General features: G+C 42.1%; 1 protein-coding gene across 1 annotated transcript in view; it reads right to left on the minus strand.

Moving 5' to 3' along the window:
- WSCD2 (WSC domain containing 2) overlaps positions 1–19,403 on the minus strand; it is a 762,862-nt gene that overhangs the window by 127,908 nt on the left and 615,551 nt on the right. The window contains exon 9 of the mRNA XM_069754742.1: positions 13,690–13,890. Within this exon, the coding sequence (XP_069610843.1) occupies positions 13,690–13,890 (201 nt within the window). The remainder of the gene's footprint in view (positions 1–13,689; positions 13,891–19,403) is intronic.

Below are 19,403 nucleotides of genomic sequence, written 5' to 3' on the forward strand. Positions count from 1 at the left end.
GCAATTTGTCTTGAGTACGGTGATACCCGATATGTGGGGGTAAACCACTGTTTGGGCGCATGCCAGAACTCGGAAGAGAAGAACCGCCGTTTGACTTTTCCACGCAAAATTTATTGGAATTGAGATGGGACACTGTTATGGCTGGCAATCAGGCAACACAGCGTGCAGTAATCAGCGCACATACAGAGATCTGGCAATAACCAAAAACAATAGGACGAGCTCTGAGACGTGGAATCTCTGTAGACTGCAGTACCTGATCTATCCTCACACAACTATAAGCAGCAGTGGATTGCGCCTATCACTACCTATGCAACTCGGCACTGCCTGAGGAGCTGACTAGCCTGAAGATAGAAATACAAGCCTGACTTACCTCAGAGAAATACCCCAAAGGAATAGGCAGCCCCCCACATATAATGACTGTTAGCAAGATGAAAAGACAAACGTAGGAATGAAATAGATTCAGCAAAGTGAGGCCCGATATTCTAGACAGAGCGATGATAGCAAAGAGAACTATGCAGTCTACAAAAAACCCTAAAACGAAAACCACGCAAAGGGGCAAAAAGACCCACCGTGCCGAACTAACAGCACGGCGGTGCACCCCTTTGCTTCTCAGAGCTTCCAGCAAAAGTTAATAGCAAGCTGGACAGAAAAAACAGAAAACAAACTAGAAGCACTTATCTAGCAGAGCAGCAGGCCCAAGGAAAGATGCAGTAGCTCAGATCCAACACTGGAACATTGACAAGGAGCAAGGAAGACAGACTCAGGTGGAGCTAAATAGCAAGGCAGCCAACGAGCTCACCAAAACACCTGAGGGAGGAAGCCCAGAGACTGCAATACCACTTGTGACCACAGAAGCGAACTCAGCCACAGAATTCACAACAGTACCCCCCCCTTGAGGAGGGGTCACCGAACCCTCACCAGAACCCCCAGGCCGACCAGGATGAGCCACATGAAAGGCACGAACAAGATCTGGGGCATGGACATCAGAGGCAAAAACCCAGGAATTATCTTCCTGAGCATAACCCTTCCATTTGACCAGATACTGGAGTTTCCGTCTAGAGACACGAGAATCCAAAATCTTCTCCACAATATACTCCAATTCCCCCTCCACCAAAACAGGGGCAGGAGGCTCCACAGATGGAACCATAGGTGCCACGTATCTCCTCAACAACGACCTATGGAATACATTATGTATGGAAAAGGAGTCTGGGAGGGTCAGACGAAAAGACACCGGATTGAGAATCTCAGAAATCCTATACGGACCAATAAAACGAGGTTTAAATTTAGGAGAGGAAACCTTCATAGGAATATGACGAGAAGATAACCAAACCAGATCCCCAACACGAAGTCGGGGTCCCACACGGCGTCTGCGATTAGCGAAAAGCTGAGCCTTCTCCTGGGACAAGGTCAAATTGTCCACTACCTGAGTCCAGATCTGCTGCAACCTGTCCACCACAGAATCCACACCAGGACAGTCCGAAGACTCAACCTGTCCTGAAGAGAAACGAGGATGGAACCCAGAATTGCAGAAAAATGGAGAGACCAAGGTAGCCGAGCTGGCCCGATTATTAAGGGCGAACTCAGCCAAACGGCAAAAAGGACACCCAATCATCCTGGTCAGCGGAAACAAAACATCTCAGATATGTTTCCAAGGTCTGATTGGTTCGTTCGGTCTGGCCATTTGTCTGAGGATGGAAGGCCGAGGAGAAAGATAGGTCAATGCCCATCCTACCACAAAAGGCTCGCCAGAACCTCGAGACAAACTGGGAACCTCTGTCAGAAACAATATTCTCAGGAATGCCATGTAAACGAACCACATGCTGGAAGAACAAAGGCACCAAATCAGAGGAGGAAGGCAATTTAACCAAGGGCACCAGATGGACCATTTTAGAAAAGCGATCACAGACCACCCAAATGACCGACATTTTTTGAGAAACGGGAAGGTCAGAAATGAAATCCATCGAAATATGTGTCCAAGGCCTCTTCGGGACCGGCAAGGGCAAAAGCAACCCACTGGCACGTGAACAGCAGGGCTTAGCCCTAGCACAAATTCCACAGGACTGCACAAAAGCACGCACATCCCGTGACAGAGATGGCCACCAGAAGGATCTAGCAACCAACTCCCTGGTACCAAAGATTCCTGGATGACCGGCCAGCATCGAACAATGAAGTTCAGAGATAACTTTACTAGTCCACCTATCAGGGACGAACAGTTTCTCGGCCGGACAATGATCAGGTTTATTAGCCTGAAATTTCTGCAACACTCTCCGCAAATCAGGGGAGATGGCAGACACAATGACTCCTTCCTTGAGGATACTCGCCGGCTCAGATAACCCCGGAGAGTCGGGCACAAAACTCCTAGACAGAGCATCCGCCTTCACATTTTTAGAGCCCGGAAGGTATGAAATCACAAAATCAAAACGAGCAAAAAATAACGACCAACGGGCCTGTCTAGGATTCAAGCGCTTGGCAGACTCAAGATAAGTAAGGTTCTTATGATCAGTCAATACCACCACGCGATGCTTAGCACCCTCAAGCCAATGACGCCACTCCTCGAATGCCCACTTCATGGCCAGCAACTCTCGGTTGCCCACATCATAATTACACTCAGCAGCAGAAAATTTCCTGGAAAAGAAAGCACATGGTTTGAACACTGAGCAACCAGAACCTCTCTGTGACAAAACCGCCCCTGCACCAATCTCAGAAGCATCAACCTCGACCTGGAACGGAAGAGAAACATCAGGTTGACACAACACAGGGGCACAGCAAAAACGACGCTTCAACTCCTGAAAAGCTTCCACGGCAGCAGAAGACCAATTAACCAAATCAGCACCCTTCTTGGTCAAATCGGTCAATGGTCTGGCAATGCTAGAAAAATTACAGATGAAGCGACGATAAAAATTAGCAAAGCCCAGGAATTTCTGCAGACTTTTTAGAGATGTCGGCTGAGTCCAATCCTGGATGGCCTGAACCTTAACCGGATCCATCTCGATAGTAGAAGGGGAAAAGATGAACCCCAAATATGAAACTTTCTGCACACCGAAGAGACACTTTGATCCCTTCACGAACAAGGAATTAGCACGCAGTACCTGGAAAACCATTCTGACTTGCTTCACATGAGACTCCCAATCATCTGAGAAGATCAAAATGTCATCCAAGTAAACAATCAAGAATTTATCCAGATACTCACGGAAAATGTCATGCATAAAAGACTGAAAAACAGATGGAGCATTGGCAAGTCCGAACGGCATCACCAGATACTCAAAATGACCCTCGGGCGTATTAAATGCCGTTTTCCATTCATCTCCCTGCCTGATTCTCACCAGATTATACGCACCACGAAGATCAATCTTAGTAAACCAACTAGCCCCCTTAATCCGAGCAAACAAGTCAGAAATCAATGGCAAGGGATACTGAAACTTAACAGTGATCTTATTAAGAAGGCGGTAATCAATACACGGTCTTAGCGAACCATCCTTCTTGGCTACAAAAAAGAACCCTGCTCCCAATGGTGACGACGATGGGCGAATATGTCCCTTCTCCAGGGACTCCTTCACATAACTGCGCATAGCGGTGTGTTCAGGTACGGACAAATTAAATAAACGACCCTTAGGGAATTTACTACCAGGAATCAAATCGATAGCACAATCACAATTCCTATGCGGAGGTAGGGCATCAGACTTGGACTCTTCAAATACATCCTGAAAGTCAGACAAGAACTCTGGGATGTCAGAAGGAATGGATGACGAAATAGACAAAAATGGAACATCACCATGTACTCCCTGACAACCCCAGCTGGTTACCGACATAGAGTTCCAATCCAATACTGGATTATGGGTTTGTAGCCATGGCAACCCCAACACGACCACATCATGCAAATTATGCAGTACCAGAAAGCGAATAACTTCCTGATGTGCAGGAGCCATGCACATGGTCAGCTGGGCCCAGTACTGAGGCTTATTCTTGGCCAAAGGTGTAGCATCAATTCCTCTCAACGGAATAGGACACCGCAAAGGCTCCAAGAAAAATCCACAACGTTTAGCATAATCCAAATCCATCAGATTCAGGGCAGCGCCTGAATCCACAAACGCCATGACAGAATACGATGACAAAGAGCACATTAAGGTAATGGACAAAAGGAATTTGGATTGTACAGTACCAATGACGGCAGACCTATCGAATCGCTTAGTGCGCTTAGGACAATCAGAAATAGCATGAGTGGAATCACCACAGTAGAAACACAGACCATTCAGACGTCTGTGTTCTTGCCATTCTACTTTAGTCATAGTCCTGTCGCACTGCATAGGCTCAGGTTTACTCTCAGACAATACCGCCAGATGGTGCACAGATTTATGCTCGCGCAAGCGACGACCGATCTGAATGGCCAAGGACATAGACTCATTCAAACCAGCAGGCATAGGAAATCCCACCATTACATCCTTAAGAGCTTCAGAGAGACCCTTTCTGAACAAAGCCGCTAGTGCAGATTCATTCCACAGAGTGAGTACTGACCACTTCCTAAATTTCTGACAATATACTTCTACATCATCCTGACCCTGGCATAAAGCCAGCAGATTTTTCTCAGCCTGATCCACTGAATTAGGCTCATCGTAAAGCAATCCCAGCGCCTGGAAAAATGCATCAACATTACTCAATGCAGAATCTCCTGGTGCAAGAGAAAACGCCCAGTCCTGTGGGTCGCCGCGCAAAAAAGAAATAATAATCAAAACCTGTTGAATAGGATTACCAGAAGAATGAGGTTTCAAGGCCAAAAATAGCTTACAATTATTTCTGAAGCTCAGGAACTTAGTTCTGTCACCAAAAAACAAATCAGGAATCGGAATTCTTGGTTCTAGCATCGATTTCTGATCAATAGTATCTTGAATCTGTTGTACATTTACAACGAGATTATCCATTGAGGAGCACAGAGCCTGAATATCCATGTCCACAGCTGTGTCCTGAAGCACTCTAATGTCTAGGGGAAAAAAAAGACTGAAGACAGAGCTAAGAAAAAAAAATGATGTCAGGATTTCTTTTTTCCCTCTATTGGGAATCATTGGTGTGGCTCCTTGTACTGTTATGGCTGGCAATCAGGCAACACAGCGTGCAGTAATCAGCGCACATACAGAGATCTGGCAATAACCAAAAACAATAGGACGAGCTCTGAGACGTGGAATCTCTGTAGACTGCAGTACCTGATCTATCCTCACACAACTATAAGCAGCAGTGGATTGCGCCTATCACTACCTATGCAACTCGGCACTGCCTGAGGAGCTGACTAGCCTGAAGATGGAAATACAAGCCTGACTTACCTCAGAGAAATACCCCAAAGGAATAGGCAGCCCCCCACATATAATGACTGTTAGCAAGATGAAAAGACAAACGTAGGAATGAAATAGATTCAGCAAAGTGAGGCCCGATATTCTAGACAGAGCGAGGATAGCAAAGAGAACTATGCAGTCTACAAAAAACCCTAAAACGAAAACCACGCAAAGGGGCAAAAAGACCCACCGTGCCGAACTAACAGCACGGCGGTGCACCCCTTTGCTTCTCAGAGCTTCCAGCAAAAGTTAATAGCAAGCTGGACAGAAAAAACAGAAAACAAACTAGAAGCACTTATCTAGCAGAGCAGCAGGCCCAAGGAAAGATGCAGTAGCTCAGATCCAACACTGGAACATTGACAAGGAGCAAGGAAGACAGACTCAGGTGGAGCTAAATAGCAAGGCAGCCAACGAGCTCACCAAAACACCTGAGGGAGGAAGCCCAGAGACTGCAATACCACTTGTGACCACAGAAGTGAACTCAGCCACAGAATTCACAACAGGACACCATGTCGCGTTTGGAGGGCCCCTGATGTGCCTAAACATTGAAACCCCCCACAAGTGACACTATTTTGGAAAGTAGACCCCCTAAAGAACTTATCTAGATGTGTTGTGAGAGCTTTGAACCTCCAAGTGTTTCACTACAGTTTATAACGCAGAGCCATGAAAATAAATAAAAAAAATTTCACAAAAATTATTTTTTAGCCCCCAGATTTGTATTTATTTTCCCAAGGGTAACAGGAGAAATTGGACCCCCACAAGTGACCCCATATTGGAAACTAGACCCCCTAAGGAACTTATCTAGATGTGTTGTGAGAACTTTGAACCCCCAAGTGTTTCACTACAGTTTATAGCGCTGAGCCGTGAAAATAAAAATCATTTTTTTTCACAATAATGTTTTTTTAGCCCCCCAAATTTTTATTTTCCAAAGGGTAACAAGAGAAATTGGACCACAAAAGTTGTTGTCCAATTTGTCCTGAGTACGCTGATACCCCATATGTGGGGGTAACCACCGTTTGGGCGCATGGCAGAGCTTGGAAGGGAAGGAGCTCCTTTTGGAATGCAGACTTAGATGGATTGGTGTGCAGGCATCACGTTGCATTTGTAGAGCCCCTGATGTACCTAAACTGTAGAAACCCAACAAGTGGCCCGATATTGGAAACTAGACCACCCAAGAAACTTATCTAAATGTGTTGTAAGAACTTTGAACCCCCAAGTGTTTCACTACAGTTTATAATGCAGAACCATGAAAATAAAAAATATTTTTTTTCCCACAAAAATGTTTTTTAGCCCCCAAATTTTTATTTTCCCAAGGGCAACAAGATAAATTGGAGCACAAAAGTTGTTGTCCAAATTGTCCTGATTACACTGATACCCCATATGTTAGGGTAAACCCCTACTTTTTCAGCGTAGAATTGGCTGGAATTGAGATCAGACGCCATGTCGCATTTGGAGAGCCCTTGATGTGCCTAAACAGTTTAAGCCCCCAATTCTAACTGAAACCCTAACCAAAACACACCCCTAACCCTAATCTCAACTCTACCCATAACCCTAACCACACCCCTAACCCGAACATGCCCCTAATCCTAACCCCAACCACACTCTTATCCCTAACACACCCCTAACCCCAACAGACCCCTAACCCTAACCAGAACCCTAACTCCAACACACCCCTAACCTTAATCCCAACCATAACCCTAACCACACCCCTAACCATGACACACCCCTAACCCTAATCCCAACCATAAATGTAATCCAAACCCTAACTTTAGCCACAACCCTAACCCTAACTTTAGCTCAAACCCTAACTTTAGCCCCAATCCTCACCCTAACTTTAGCCCCAAGCCTAACCCTAACTTTAGCCCCAAACCTAACTGTAGCACTAACCCCAACCCTAGCCCCAACCCTAACCCTAGCCCTAAACCTAGCCCCAACCCTATCCCTAGCCCCAACCCTAACCCTAGCCCCAACCCTAACCCTAGCTCCAACCCTAACCCTAGCCCTAACCCTAACCCCTACCCTAACCCTATCCCCAACCCTATCCCCAACACTAACCCTAACCCTAGCCCCATCCCTAAACTTAGCCCCAACCCTATCCCCAACACTAACCCTAACCCTAGCCCCAACCCTATCCCTAGCCCTAATGGGAAAATGGAAATAAATACATTTTTTTATTTTATTATTTTTCCCTAACTAAGGGGGTCATGAAGGGGGGTTTGATTTACTTTTATAGTGGGTTTTTTAGCAGATTTTTGTGATTGGCAGCCATCACACACTAAAATACGCTTTTTATTGCAAAAAATAGTTTTTGCGTCTCCACATTTTGAGAGCTATCATTTTTCAATATTTTGGTCCACAGAGTCTTGCGAGGTCTTGTTTTTTGCGGGACGAGTTGACGTTTTTATGGGTACCATTTTCAGGCATGTGACATATTTTGATCGCTTTTTATTCCGATTTTTGTGAGGCAGAATGACCAAAAACCAGCTATTCATGAATTTCTTTTTGGGGGGTGCATTTATACCGTTCCACGTTTGGTAAAATTGATAAAGCAGTTTTATTCTACAGGTCAGTAAAATTACAGCGATACCTTACTTATATCATTTTTTATGTTTTGGCGCTTTTATACGAATCGATAGCTATTTTATATAAAAAATAATTATTTTTGTATCGCTTTATTCTGAGGAGTATAACATTTTTATTTTTTTGCTGGTGATGCTGTATTGTGGCTTGCTTTTTGCGGGACAAGATGACGTTTTCAGCGGTACCATGGTTATTTGTATACATCTTTTTGATCACGTGTTATTCCACTTTTTGTTCGGCAGTATGACAATAAAGCGTTGTTTTTTGGCTCCGTTTTCTTTTACGTTGTTAACTGAAGGGGTTAACTAGTGCGACAGGTTTATATGTCAGGTCGTTATGGATGCAGCAATGCTAAATATATGTACTTTTATTGTTTTTTTATTTAGATAAAGAAATGTATTTATTGGAACAATATTTTTTTTCATTATTTAGGAATTTATTTTTTTTTACACATGTAAACATTCGATCGTTGATCGTGTTATTCCAGTTTTTGTCCGGCGGTATGATATTAAAACGTTTTTTGCCTCGTTTTTTTTTTACGGTGATCACTGAAGGGGTTAAATAGTGGGACAGTTTTACAGGTCGGGTCATTACGGATGCAGCGACACTAATTATGTGTACTTTTATTGGTTTTTTAGATAAATAACTGTATTTATGGCAGCAATATATATATTTTTTTCTTTATTTAGGATTTTTTTTTATTATTTTTTTTTACGTGTGAATAATTTTTTTTACTTTATAACATTGCCCCAGGGGGGAAGATAATGTTATAGGGTGAGATCGTTGATCTGACACTTTGCAGAGCACTGTGTCAGATCAGCGATCACACAGGCACTGCAGGGACGCTTACAAGCACTTGCTCTGAGCAGGTGCTTGCAAGCCACCTCCCTGCAGGACCCGGAAGCAGCCCCGTGGCCATATTGGATCCAGGCCTGCAGGGAGGAGGAGGTAGGAGACCCTCGGTGCAACACAATCACATTGCATTGCTCTGAGGGTCTCAGGGAAGCTCGCAGGGAGCCCCCTCCCTGAGCGATGCTTCCCTATACCGCCGGAACACTGCGATCATCTTTGATCGCAGTGTGCCAGGGCTTAATGTGCCAGGAGCGGTCTGTGACCACTCCTGGCACATAGTGCCGGATGTCAGCTGCGATAGTCAGCTGACACCCAGCCGCGATCGGCCACGCTCCCCCCGTGAACGCGGATGATCGCATGTTACGTACTATCCTATCACTGGGAATTAAGTCCCAGGTCACCTCGACGGGATAGTATGTCATATGGGATTAAAGGGGTTAGGAATAAAGTATTTTAATGAAAGTAAGAAACACACAGGTTTTATTATCTTTATTGTACGCTCAATCCAACTGAAGACCCTCATTCTCCTGTAAAAAATTCCAAAATAAAAAAGCAACAATATCCCATACCTGTCCGCCGTACAGTCAAGTCCCACGATGTAAATCCATCTCAATGGGTTAAATACATTTACAACCAGGGGCGCTGCTAATGCTGCCGATCCCAGCTGTAAAAGACAGGGGAATGAATGAAATCCAGGGAACGAAGCTTCGGTAACTAGCGGTGCCGTCACCAAAGCTGCGCCCCCTGGTGGCATGAACTCATATGAACTGTAGCGTTATAAAATATTCAGAAACATTCCCATGCCACAGTTCATATGAGTTCATGCCATATATATACAGTACAAACTAAAAGTTTGGATACACCTTCTCATTTAAAGATGTTTCTATATTTTCATGACTATGAAAATTGTAAATTCACACTGAAGGCAACAAAACTATGAATTAACTTATGTGGAATTATATACTTAACAAAAAAGTGTGAAACAACTGAAAATATGTCTTATACTCTAGGCTCTTCAAAGTAGCCACCTTTTGCTTTGATGACTGCTTTGCACACTCTTGGCATTCTCTTGATGAGCTTCAAGAGGTAGTCACCGGCAATGGTTTTCACTTCAAAGGTGTGCCCTGTCAAGTTTAATAAGCGGGATTTCGAGGCATTTCTTACCTTATAAATAGGGTTGGGACGATCAGTTGTGTTGTGCAGAAGTCTGGTGGATACACAGCTGATAGTCCTACTGAATAGACTGTTAGAATTTGTATTATGGCAAGAAAAAAGCAGCTAAGTGGCCAGTTAGTCAGTCCGAAAAATTTGGAAAACTTTGAAAGTGTCCCCAAGTGCAGTTGCAAAAACCATCAAGCGCTGCAAAGAAACTGGCTCACATGAGGACCGCCCCAGAAAAGGAAGACCAAGAGTCACCTCTGCTTCTGAGGATAAGTTTATCCTAGTCACCAGCCTCAGAAATTGCAGGTTAACAGCAGCTCAGATTAGTGACCAGGTCAATGCCACACAGAGTTCTAGCAGCAGACACATCTCTACAACAATTATTAAAAGGAGACTTTGTGCAGCAGGCCTTCATGGTAAAATAGCTGCTAGGAAACCACTGCTAAGGACAGGCAACAAGCAGAAGAGACTTTTTTTGGGCTAAAGAACACAAGGAATGGACATTAGACAAGTGGAAATCTGTGCTTTGGTCTGATGAGTCCAAATTTCAGATCTTTGGTTCCAACCACCATATCTTTGTGTGACGCAGAAAAGGTGAAAGGATGGACTCTACATTCCTGGTTCCTACCGTGAAGCATGGAGGAGAAAGTGTGATGGTGTGGGGGTGCTTTGCTGGAGACACTGTTGGGGATTTATTTAAAATTGAAGACATACTGAACCAGCATGGCTACCACAACATCTTGCAGCGGCATGCTATTCCATCCGGTTTGCGTTTCTTTGGACCATCATTTATTTTTCAACAGGACAATGACCCCAAACACACCTCCAGGTTGTGTAAGGGCTATTTGACCAAGAAGGAGAGTGATGGGGTGCTACGCCAGACCTGAACCCAATCGAGATGGTTTGGGGTGAGCATGACTGCAGAGTGAAGGCAAAAGGGCCAATAAGTGCTAAGCATCTCTGGGAACTCCTTCAGGATTGTTGGAAGACCATTTCCATTGACGACCTCTTGAAGCTCATCAAGAGAATGCCAAGAGTGTGCAAAGCAGTCATCAAAGCAAAAGGTGGCTACTTTGAAGAACCTAGAAAATAAGACATATTTTCAGTTGTTTCACACTTTTTTGTTAAGTATATAATTCCACATGTGTTAATTCATAGTTTTGATGCCTTCAGTGTGAATTTACAATTTTCATTGTCATGAAAATAAAGAAAAATCTTTAAATGAGAAGGTGTGTCCAAACTTTTGGTCTGTACTGTATTTATATACATATGTATTGTAAAGCTGCAGCAGCATTGTGCGCAGTGAAGAAGCAGTGACCCACAAATTCAAACACAAAAGTCTCTTTTAATGTGTTGCTTCACAGCATTAAAGTCCACTTCACATAAATGCATATAACTTCAGTGATCAGTTTACACCAGTTCAAAGTAATGCATATCACATGGCTTTAGATTTGCGGTCCCTAAACAGGCCACACTTCCCTTGTCCAGTTTCCCTGGGCGACCACACGCCATCTCACAGTCTCTATACGTCTCCGTACACACAGCCTCATATGTTGCAGACACTACTCACGCCAGCCCTCCACTGACTAGTTCTCGTGGGTGTCCTGCATCGCTGTATCACAGTCTCTTACAGATTCATTACTCACACAGTCGTACACAGTTCAGGATATCCTCCGGATAGCAGCCGGGCACCATATCCACCTGTTTGCAATCGTTGCACATGCTAGTCCTCTTTCGGGTACAGGACATCCACCTCCGGGCACAGGACTGTCCACATCCGAGACCAGTACCATGGACGACTTGCATCTCTGTGTACACTGCGGGTGCCAGGCTATTCAGCTGCCCTGGGTGCTGGCTCTGCTGGCCTCCATGCATTCTGCAGACCAGCACACACCAGACTGACACTGACGTGCACCTGGCCTCTCCTGGCCAGACACCTGAAACGGCCTGCACGGCCTGCACGGCCTGACACACCCAAACCCCTTACTGCAGGGCTTTTAAACACACACAAACCTGTGGCCTTCAGCCACCTGGAAAACCCGGACAGGAGATCCGTGACTCTCATGCACACCTATGGACTTCTTCCGTCTGCATGCACATTCTGGGGAGAACAAACAGCGCCTTCTAGCTGTATCAGAGGCCACAGCCTCACAGTATATATATATATATATATATATATATATATATATATATATATTTATGTGTGTCTCACTGATATGTAGACTGTATGAATGTTCTCACAAATATTTGAGCCCATTATATGTCCATTTTGCAAGCTGGCGAGAAAATCTCGCCGTACGGATGCCATACGGATGATAAACGGATATTTTTTGGAGAAAAATATCGTATCCTCGCATTGCACACGGATCACTGTTCATGAAACATTTGTGGAATTCTCGTCCATGTCAAATGGACCGATTTGTAAGTTGTGTGTGACTCCAGCCTTATAATAACAGTTTTTCGCTTTTCCATTATGATCTATTGTCTTCATTTAGTTGAGAGCTATTAATGCCAGTCAGAAGAAAGGATCCATAGATGTCTAGCAAACAATGCCATATGGACAATATCTACATTTATCTAATGTGCTGCATTTATAACTACTATATGAAGTTTTGATTGTTGCATTGTGAATAACTGTGCGCATTGCACATATTTCTTTTAAGTCTACAGCATAATATATTAGTGACTATTAGCATACTGAATACATAGGGAGGAATGAACATCTACCCACCAAGCTGCCCATGTCACTGGTTTTCTATGCATAAGCAAAAAGAGTGGCTACCAAATCTTCTCTCTTTTAAAAGCATCTGATGTGTCTGTATATTACATATATCTTGTAATGGTATATTACCATAATACCACAATATAATAACATAATATGTAATGGTATATTACATGGATAGACCATGTCTTTGGATTGGATGCTTGCTGTCAGATTACATGAGACTGACATGCATAACTGATTGTTAGGAGCCCCGTTATCGGTAAAACCTGTGGCCAATGTTTTTGTGGGGGGCCTCCCTACTACCAAAAAAAGATTTAAAAAAAGCAAAAATCTCATTTAGTGATTGAAATATTAAGAATTATTAAGGTACATTAGAGTATAGAGGAATCACAAAGCCATCATCTAATTTACCAATTTTATTCCTTTCCCCTCTCAACCAATTTTTTAAAACAGTGGGTGGAGCGTAGCAGAAAAGTGTTCAATCAAATTTGCCATAATTAGCACCAGAAATCAGTTTAGATTATAGTGAAAATCTACACCAGTAGCAGTCCAGATCTCATTTTCTGCAACACACACAGCAAACAATGCACCAAAGTCATTAAAGCCAACCTGTAATGCAAAAAATAATACTATTAACCTGTAGATATGGGGTTAATCTGCATGTTTACAGCACTCTGAGAACCTGGCTGTCAGTCAGTGCCAGGGGGTGGTTTCAGCGGCAGATCACTATGCACTGAGTGGTTACTGAAGCAACGCCAGCCCACCCCTATGACTGAAAGTCCAAGGCTGCCGGGAGGTATAAAGTTCATTGCCTCGCAGCAGCAGAGCTCTCAGTGTGAGCGCCGGGCAGCTTCAGAACATGATTAACCTATATCTGCAAGTTAATAGCATATTTTTACGGCAGGTTCCCTTTCAGAGGAATACATTTCTTAATATCTGGTTTGAAAATTCTGCATGCAGCTTTACTTTCCCCACAAGTAATGAGATTATAATACTAATTGGGTATCTTGAAAGCAACTTTGAGCCTTCATAGAAGGAATAAATCATTACCTTTTCCTTTCCAATGAGCCTGTGATGCAAATCCAATATGTCCACCATATTTCCTGTTGAATTCTGCCATTAACGCTTTGTATGGATTCCGAATAAGCAAAACAGCAGCATCAAAAGCTTCAATCTCCTTCCTTCCACTTTCATGAGTCTTTATGCAAACTGTGCGTCCATTTCTCCAGTGGTCTCTCTCCCCTTTAAAGCCTGCACAACATACATTCCAAATAAGATATTGCCAAAAATATCATAAATTGCATAAAGTATGCCTTATAAAAGGCACAGGTATCAAAAGAAGGCAATAAGTTATTACGGTAATCACTTACTTGACATTTTATGACAGTCAAGTACATGATTAAATCTTAGTTTGCCTTTCAAATTTAGAATACAATGATAAGTGTTACTCAAATAAACATTAGGCCACAACATAATTATTGTTATAACTATTTTCAAATTGATATATAGTTCATAATTTTTCAGTAAAAATTTTTTGATTAATTTGTATTAGTGAGAAACAAACAAAATAGTAATTGCGTACGTAAGAGAACCTGTCACCTGAATTTGGCGGGACCGGTTTTCGGTCATATGGGCGGAGTTTTTCGGGTGTTTGATTCACCCTTTCCTTACCCGCTGGCTGCATGCTGGCTGCAATATTGGATTGAAGTTCATTCTATGTCCTCTGTAGTACATGCCTGCGCAAGGCAAGATTAAAGCACCCAATCATATCTAAGTATGCAGTTATTTGTTTAGCTGCAACGTCTTTATATAAAAATAATCCATTGACAACATCATGCTCCATGTAGTTCTTTTCAACTGATGTAGTTTATTGTACCATTTAGCAGAGCATACATATATTTGGTCTGGTTAGGAGTTTGTATTTGTATTACTAATAATCTGTTTGTGGATAATCCCTACTTTATATGTTTGCATCAACAAGAATTTGTTTATTGACCCCCACAAGTCATCTTGCTGTGATGTATCTTTGTGATATACAGTACTGCACCATTTTGAGATGCATACACTCCTTTATCACTTAATTAGGCAATGAAGATAATGAGGAGAACTTTTTTCAGAACCAAGGACATGGATAACTCTAAGTTTTGAAGCTCAATTATCAGAGGAGTTGCACTGTACTTTATATATGCTTTGCATATTCACCTAGTATTTTAATTAAAGGAGCACTCCCATCAAAGTTTTTATCCTCTTAATATATTCCAGTCATACTATTATATTGCATTGTGCACTTACAATTGCTCATTTTGCCTTGCTACCCAGTTATTCTTCTCTTTTACATTAGGTCCGTGACATCACCTGATTAAAAACTGACTATCTGAATCTTGCACAGTTTGTGGCAGGGGGGATGTGTGGAGCAGTTGGGTCAGATGTTGGAGAGGTAGTGAAGCTGGACTGCCAGAGACTTTGTATTAATGTAGAATTGTAGTTCTAATGATGACTCATGTACAGAAAAGAGATTTCCTATTTCTACACAGAGATTCTGGTTTGGCTTTTAGCCTGTCATGTAGGCTCTTTAAAGGGTCTCGAAATTGACTTTTAGGTGGCACTAAAGTTCTAGTTCTCTTCCTTTCTGAAGAAGCAATTTGTATACATAGAGTTTAAAAGAATCAGCTAATCTGTTTTTAATCATATGATATCTTAGACCTACTAGAAAGGAGAAGAATTAGCTGGGTAGAAAGGCAAAGTAAGCAATTGTAAGTACACAGTGCTATATACAGTGGGGAAAAAGTATTTAGTCTGCCACCAATTGTGCAAGTTGTCCCACTTAAAAAGATGAGAGGCCTGTAATTGACATTATAGGTAGACCACAACTATGAGAGTGAAAATGAGAAAACATCCAGAAGATTTCATTGTCTGATTTGGCAAAAATCATTTTAAAAATTATGGTGTAAAATAAGCATTTGGTCATTAACAAAAGTTCATCTCAATATTTTGTTATATAGCCTTTGTTGGCAATGACAAAGGTCAAACATTTTATGTAAGTCTTCACAAGGTTGGCACACACTGTTGGTGGTATGTTGGCCCATTCCTCCATGCAAATCTCCTCTAAAGCAGTGATGTTTTAGGCCTGTCGCTGGGCATATCACTTGGCAACACGAACTATCAACTCCCTCCAAAGGTTTTTATGGTGTTGAGATCTGAAGACTGGCTAGACCACTCCAGGACCTTCATATGCTTCTTACGAAGCCACTCCTTCATTGCGCTGGTGGTGTGCTTGAGTTCATTGTAATGCTGAAAGACTCATCCACATTTCATCTTCAATGCCCTTGCTGATGGAAGGAGGTTTGCACTCAAAATCTCATGATACATGGCCCCATTCATTCTTTCATGTACACGGATCAGTCGTCCTTGTCCCTTTGCAGAGAAACAGCCTCAATGCATGATGTTGCTGACCCTATGCTTCACAGTAGGTATTGTGTTCTTTGGATGCAACACAGCATTTTGTCTCCTCCTAACATGACAAGTTTCTAGCAAACAGTTCTACTTTGGTTTCATCAGACTATATGGCATTCTCCCAATACTCTTCTGGATAATCCAAATGCTCTCTAGCAAACTTCAGATAGGCCTGGACATGTACTGGTTTAAGCAGGAGGACATGTCTAGTACAGCAGTAGTTGAGTCCCTGGCGGCATAGTGTGTTACTGATGGTAGCCTTTGTTACCGTGGTCCCAGCTCAATGCAGGTCATTCACTAGGTCCCCCCGTGTGGTTCTGGGATTTTTGCTCACCGTTCTTGTGATCATTTTGACCCCATGGGATGACATCTTCTGTGGAGCCCCAGATTGAGGGAGAATATCAGTGGTGTTTTATGTCTTCCACTTTCTTATTTTGCTCCCACATTTGATTTCATCATACTAAGCTGCTTGCCTATTGCAGATTCAGTCTTCCCAGCCTGGTGCAGAGCTGCAATTTTGGTGTTCTCCGACAGCTCTTTGGTCTTCACCATATTGGAGTTTGCAGTGTAACTGTTTGAGGTTGTGGATAGGCGTCTTTTATACTGATAACAAGTTCACACAGGTACCATTACTACAAGTAATGAGTGGAGGACATTAGAGCCTCTTAAAGAGGAAGATAAAGGTCTGAGAGAGCCAGAAATCTTGCATGTTTTTTGGAGATCAAATACCATATTTTCTGGTGTATAAGATGACTGGGCGTATAAGACGACCCCCAACTTTTCCATATAAAATATGGATTATAGGATATACTCGCCGTATAAGATGGGGGTCATCTTATACGCCCAGTCATCTAATACGGCATGTGCGGTGCGGATGGTTCCAGTGTTTGGAGGAGAGGAGACTCTCCTTCAGGCCCTGGGATCCATATTCATGTAAAAAAAGAATAAAATTAAAAAATATGGATATACTTACCCTCCGATGGCCCCGGCTCTCAGAGGTGCAAGCGGCGGCCTCCGTTCCTAAGGATGCATTGAGCAAAGGACCTTCGATGATGTTGTAGTCACCCAACTGGTCACGCGACCGCAACGTCATCGAAGGTCCTTTGCACAATGCATCCTTAGGAACGGAGGCCACCGCTTGCACCGCTGAGAGCCGGGGGCCATCGGAAGGTAAGTATATCCATATTTTTTATTTTTATTCCTTTTTTTTACATGAATATGGATCCCATGGCCTGAAGGAGAGTCTCCTCTCCTTCAGACCCTGGAAACCATACAGGACCGCTCCCTGCACACGCCGTACCCGGCGTATAAGACGACCCCTGACTTTTGAGATGATTTCAGGGGTTAAAAAGTCATCTTATATGCTGGAAAATGCGGTACTTATTTTCCACCATTCTTAGCAAAATAAATTTGCTTCCTCATTTTGACTCTCATAGTTGTGGTCTAGCTATGATGTGAATTACAGGCCTCTCTCATCTTTTTAAGTGGGAGAACTTGCACCACTGGTGGCTGCCTAAATACTTTTTTTCCCCACTGTAATATGATGATTGCAATATATTGAGAGGATAAAAACTTTGATGGGAGGAGGATTGCTTCTTTAAGTGTAGTTCTGCCTTTCTAATCATTTAACTTTTACATTTGTGCAGTAAAAATGTTCTTCTTTGTCCTGGAAGAGCTTGACTTAATTTGGTTGATAAGCCTTCTATCATTGTTTGCAAGGGGAGCAATTGCACTTATTGTATTTACTATTCAAGCTCATTTTCAACATATCCATTTAAGCTAGAAACGAAATTGTTTGTGCTGACAGATTCCAATTCTCTATCAATGACCCAGAGTCCTTACTGAGACGGGGACAGAAGAACTATGCACAAATAAACAAACAATCTTTAAGCAAATGATTCTAGCTAGGGGAAACATAAGATGTAAGTAGCAGTATTACATCAATTATGGATGTGTAATTTGTTTTTCTGAGTTATGCTAGGCAGCAGAGTAGCATGGTGGCTAATCTAATAGTTGCCTGGATACATAGCTGCTTAGTCAAATGAGCAAAAAACTGCCCAGAATACACATTGAATGCTGCTTGACATTTGTAAATTACGAGAAATATTTCTAATCATGATCTCATTGTAAGATAGGGAGAATGACGAAAGTAGTTTCAATGAATAGGTCTAATCAAGGCTGAAGATTCTTTGAAAGATTGCAGGTAAATATCTTTAAGTAGAACAAGTTCTGCGTAGTCTTCTGCTTGATTACAAATGGGATCATATGAGTTCAGTACTGACTGACTCAGTTTGTCCTTTTACATGAAGTAAACAAATGCTAAAATCTATCTTCTTCAAAAATGGGTTATTAGTCATACATACAGTTTTCTCTGGCTGATCATCTACAATCAAATTAGTTTAATAAAAAATTGCCTGAATTAGTAGAGATCTTACAGGATCAGTAAAGAAAACTGATCATTGATATGCCACATTCATAAATTATATTTGGACATAAACTTTTTCGTCAAAGCATTATAGTTGAAGACCATTTTACAGTTCAAATATAAAAATGTAATTATCATGTCAACATTTCCCAGTAATGTTTCAAATTTCCATGAAAATTGTAAGTTTATTATCTTAGATACCTTCAGGGAAAAAATGTTAAGGTGTATTGCTTTTGGAGGAATATCTGGTTCATGCACCTTTTATTTATAAATCCTTTGCTAATTCAGGGGTCTGCCCCAGGACAAAATTAGGACCCTATATCTACTGTGCCACTGCACAGGGTACCTTATTCCTATTTGTTATTTTACTTGTTTGAGACTTTAAAATTGAAAAATATTTCTTCACAGGTTGGCTACTAGTGAAAAAGGTTTTAAAATAATTTTATAATATGACTAGTTAGCAGTCATTTGCTCCTTGAAATCATATCGGTATCTCTTAGCAAAAATGAAGTGGTCAGGCCATGGTTAGAATTGTATATTTATAAATGGTGACAATTGTAATCATAATTAAATATTATAAATTGATTATAAATTTGTATTGAGGTAATAAAAAATAGTACAAAAAAAATGTTTTTCAGAGAAATGGATGGGGCATAACCCAAATAAAAAAACATGTATACATCTTTTCAGATATTCTTATTCCATTTCTTCTTCTTCTTTTGTGTAGATAAGACAGTGGCAAGACCTCTGACCAAAGCTGTCAATCACTCAGGAGGCATCTGACCTATCTCCAGGTCTATAAAGTGTAAATATTACTTACTGCAAACCATTGGCATATTTAGAACAAGTATGTTATTACTTCCTAGGTGCAGCTATCAGTCTTTTA

Source organism: Ranitomeya imitator, chromosome 1, assembly GCF_032444005.1.
Source record: "Ranitomeya imitator isolate aRanImi1 chromosome 1, aRanImi1.pri, whole genome shotgun sequence".
Taxonomy (NCBI): domain Eukaryota; kingdom Metazoa; phylum Chordata; class Amphibia; order Anura; family Dendrobatidae; genus Ranitomeya; species Ranitomeya imitator.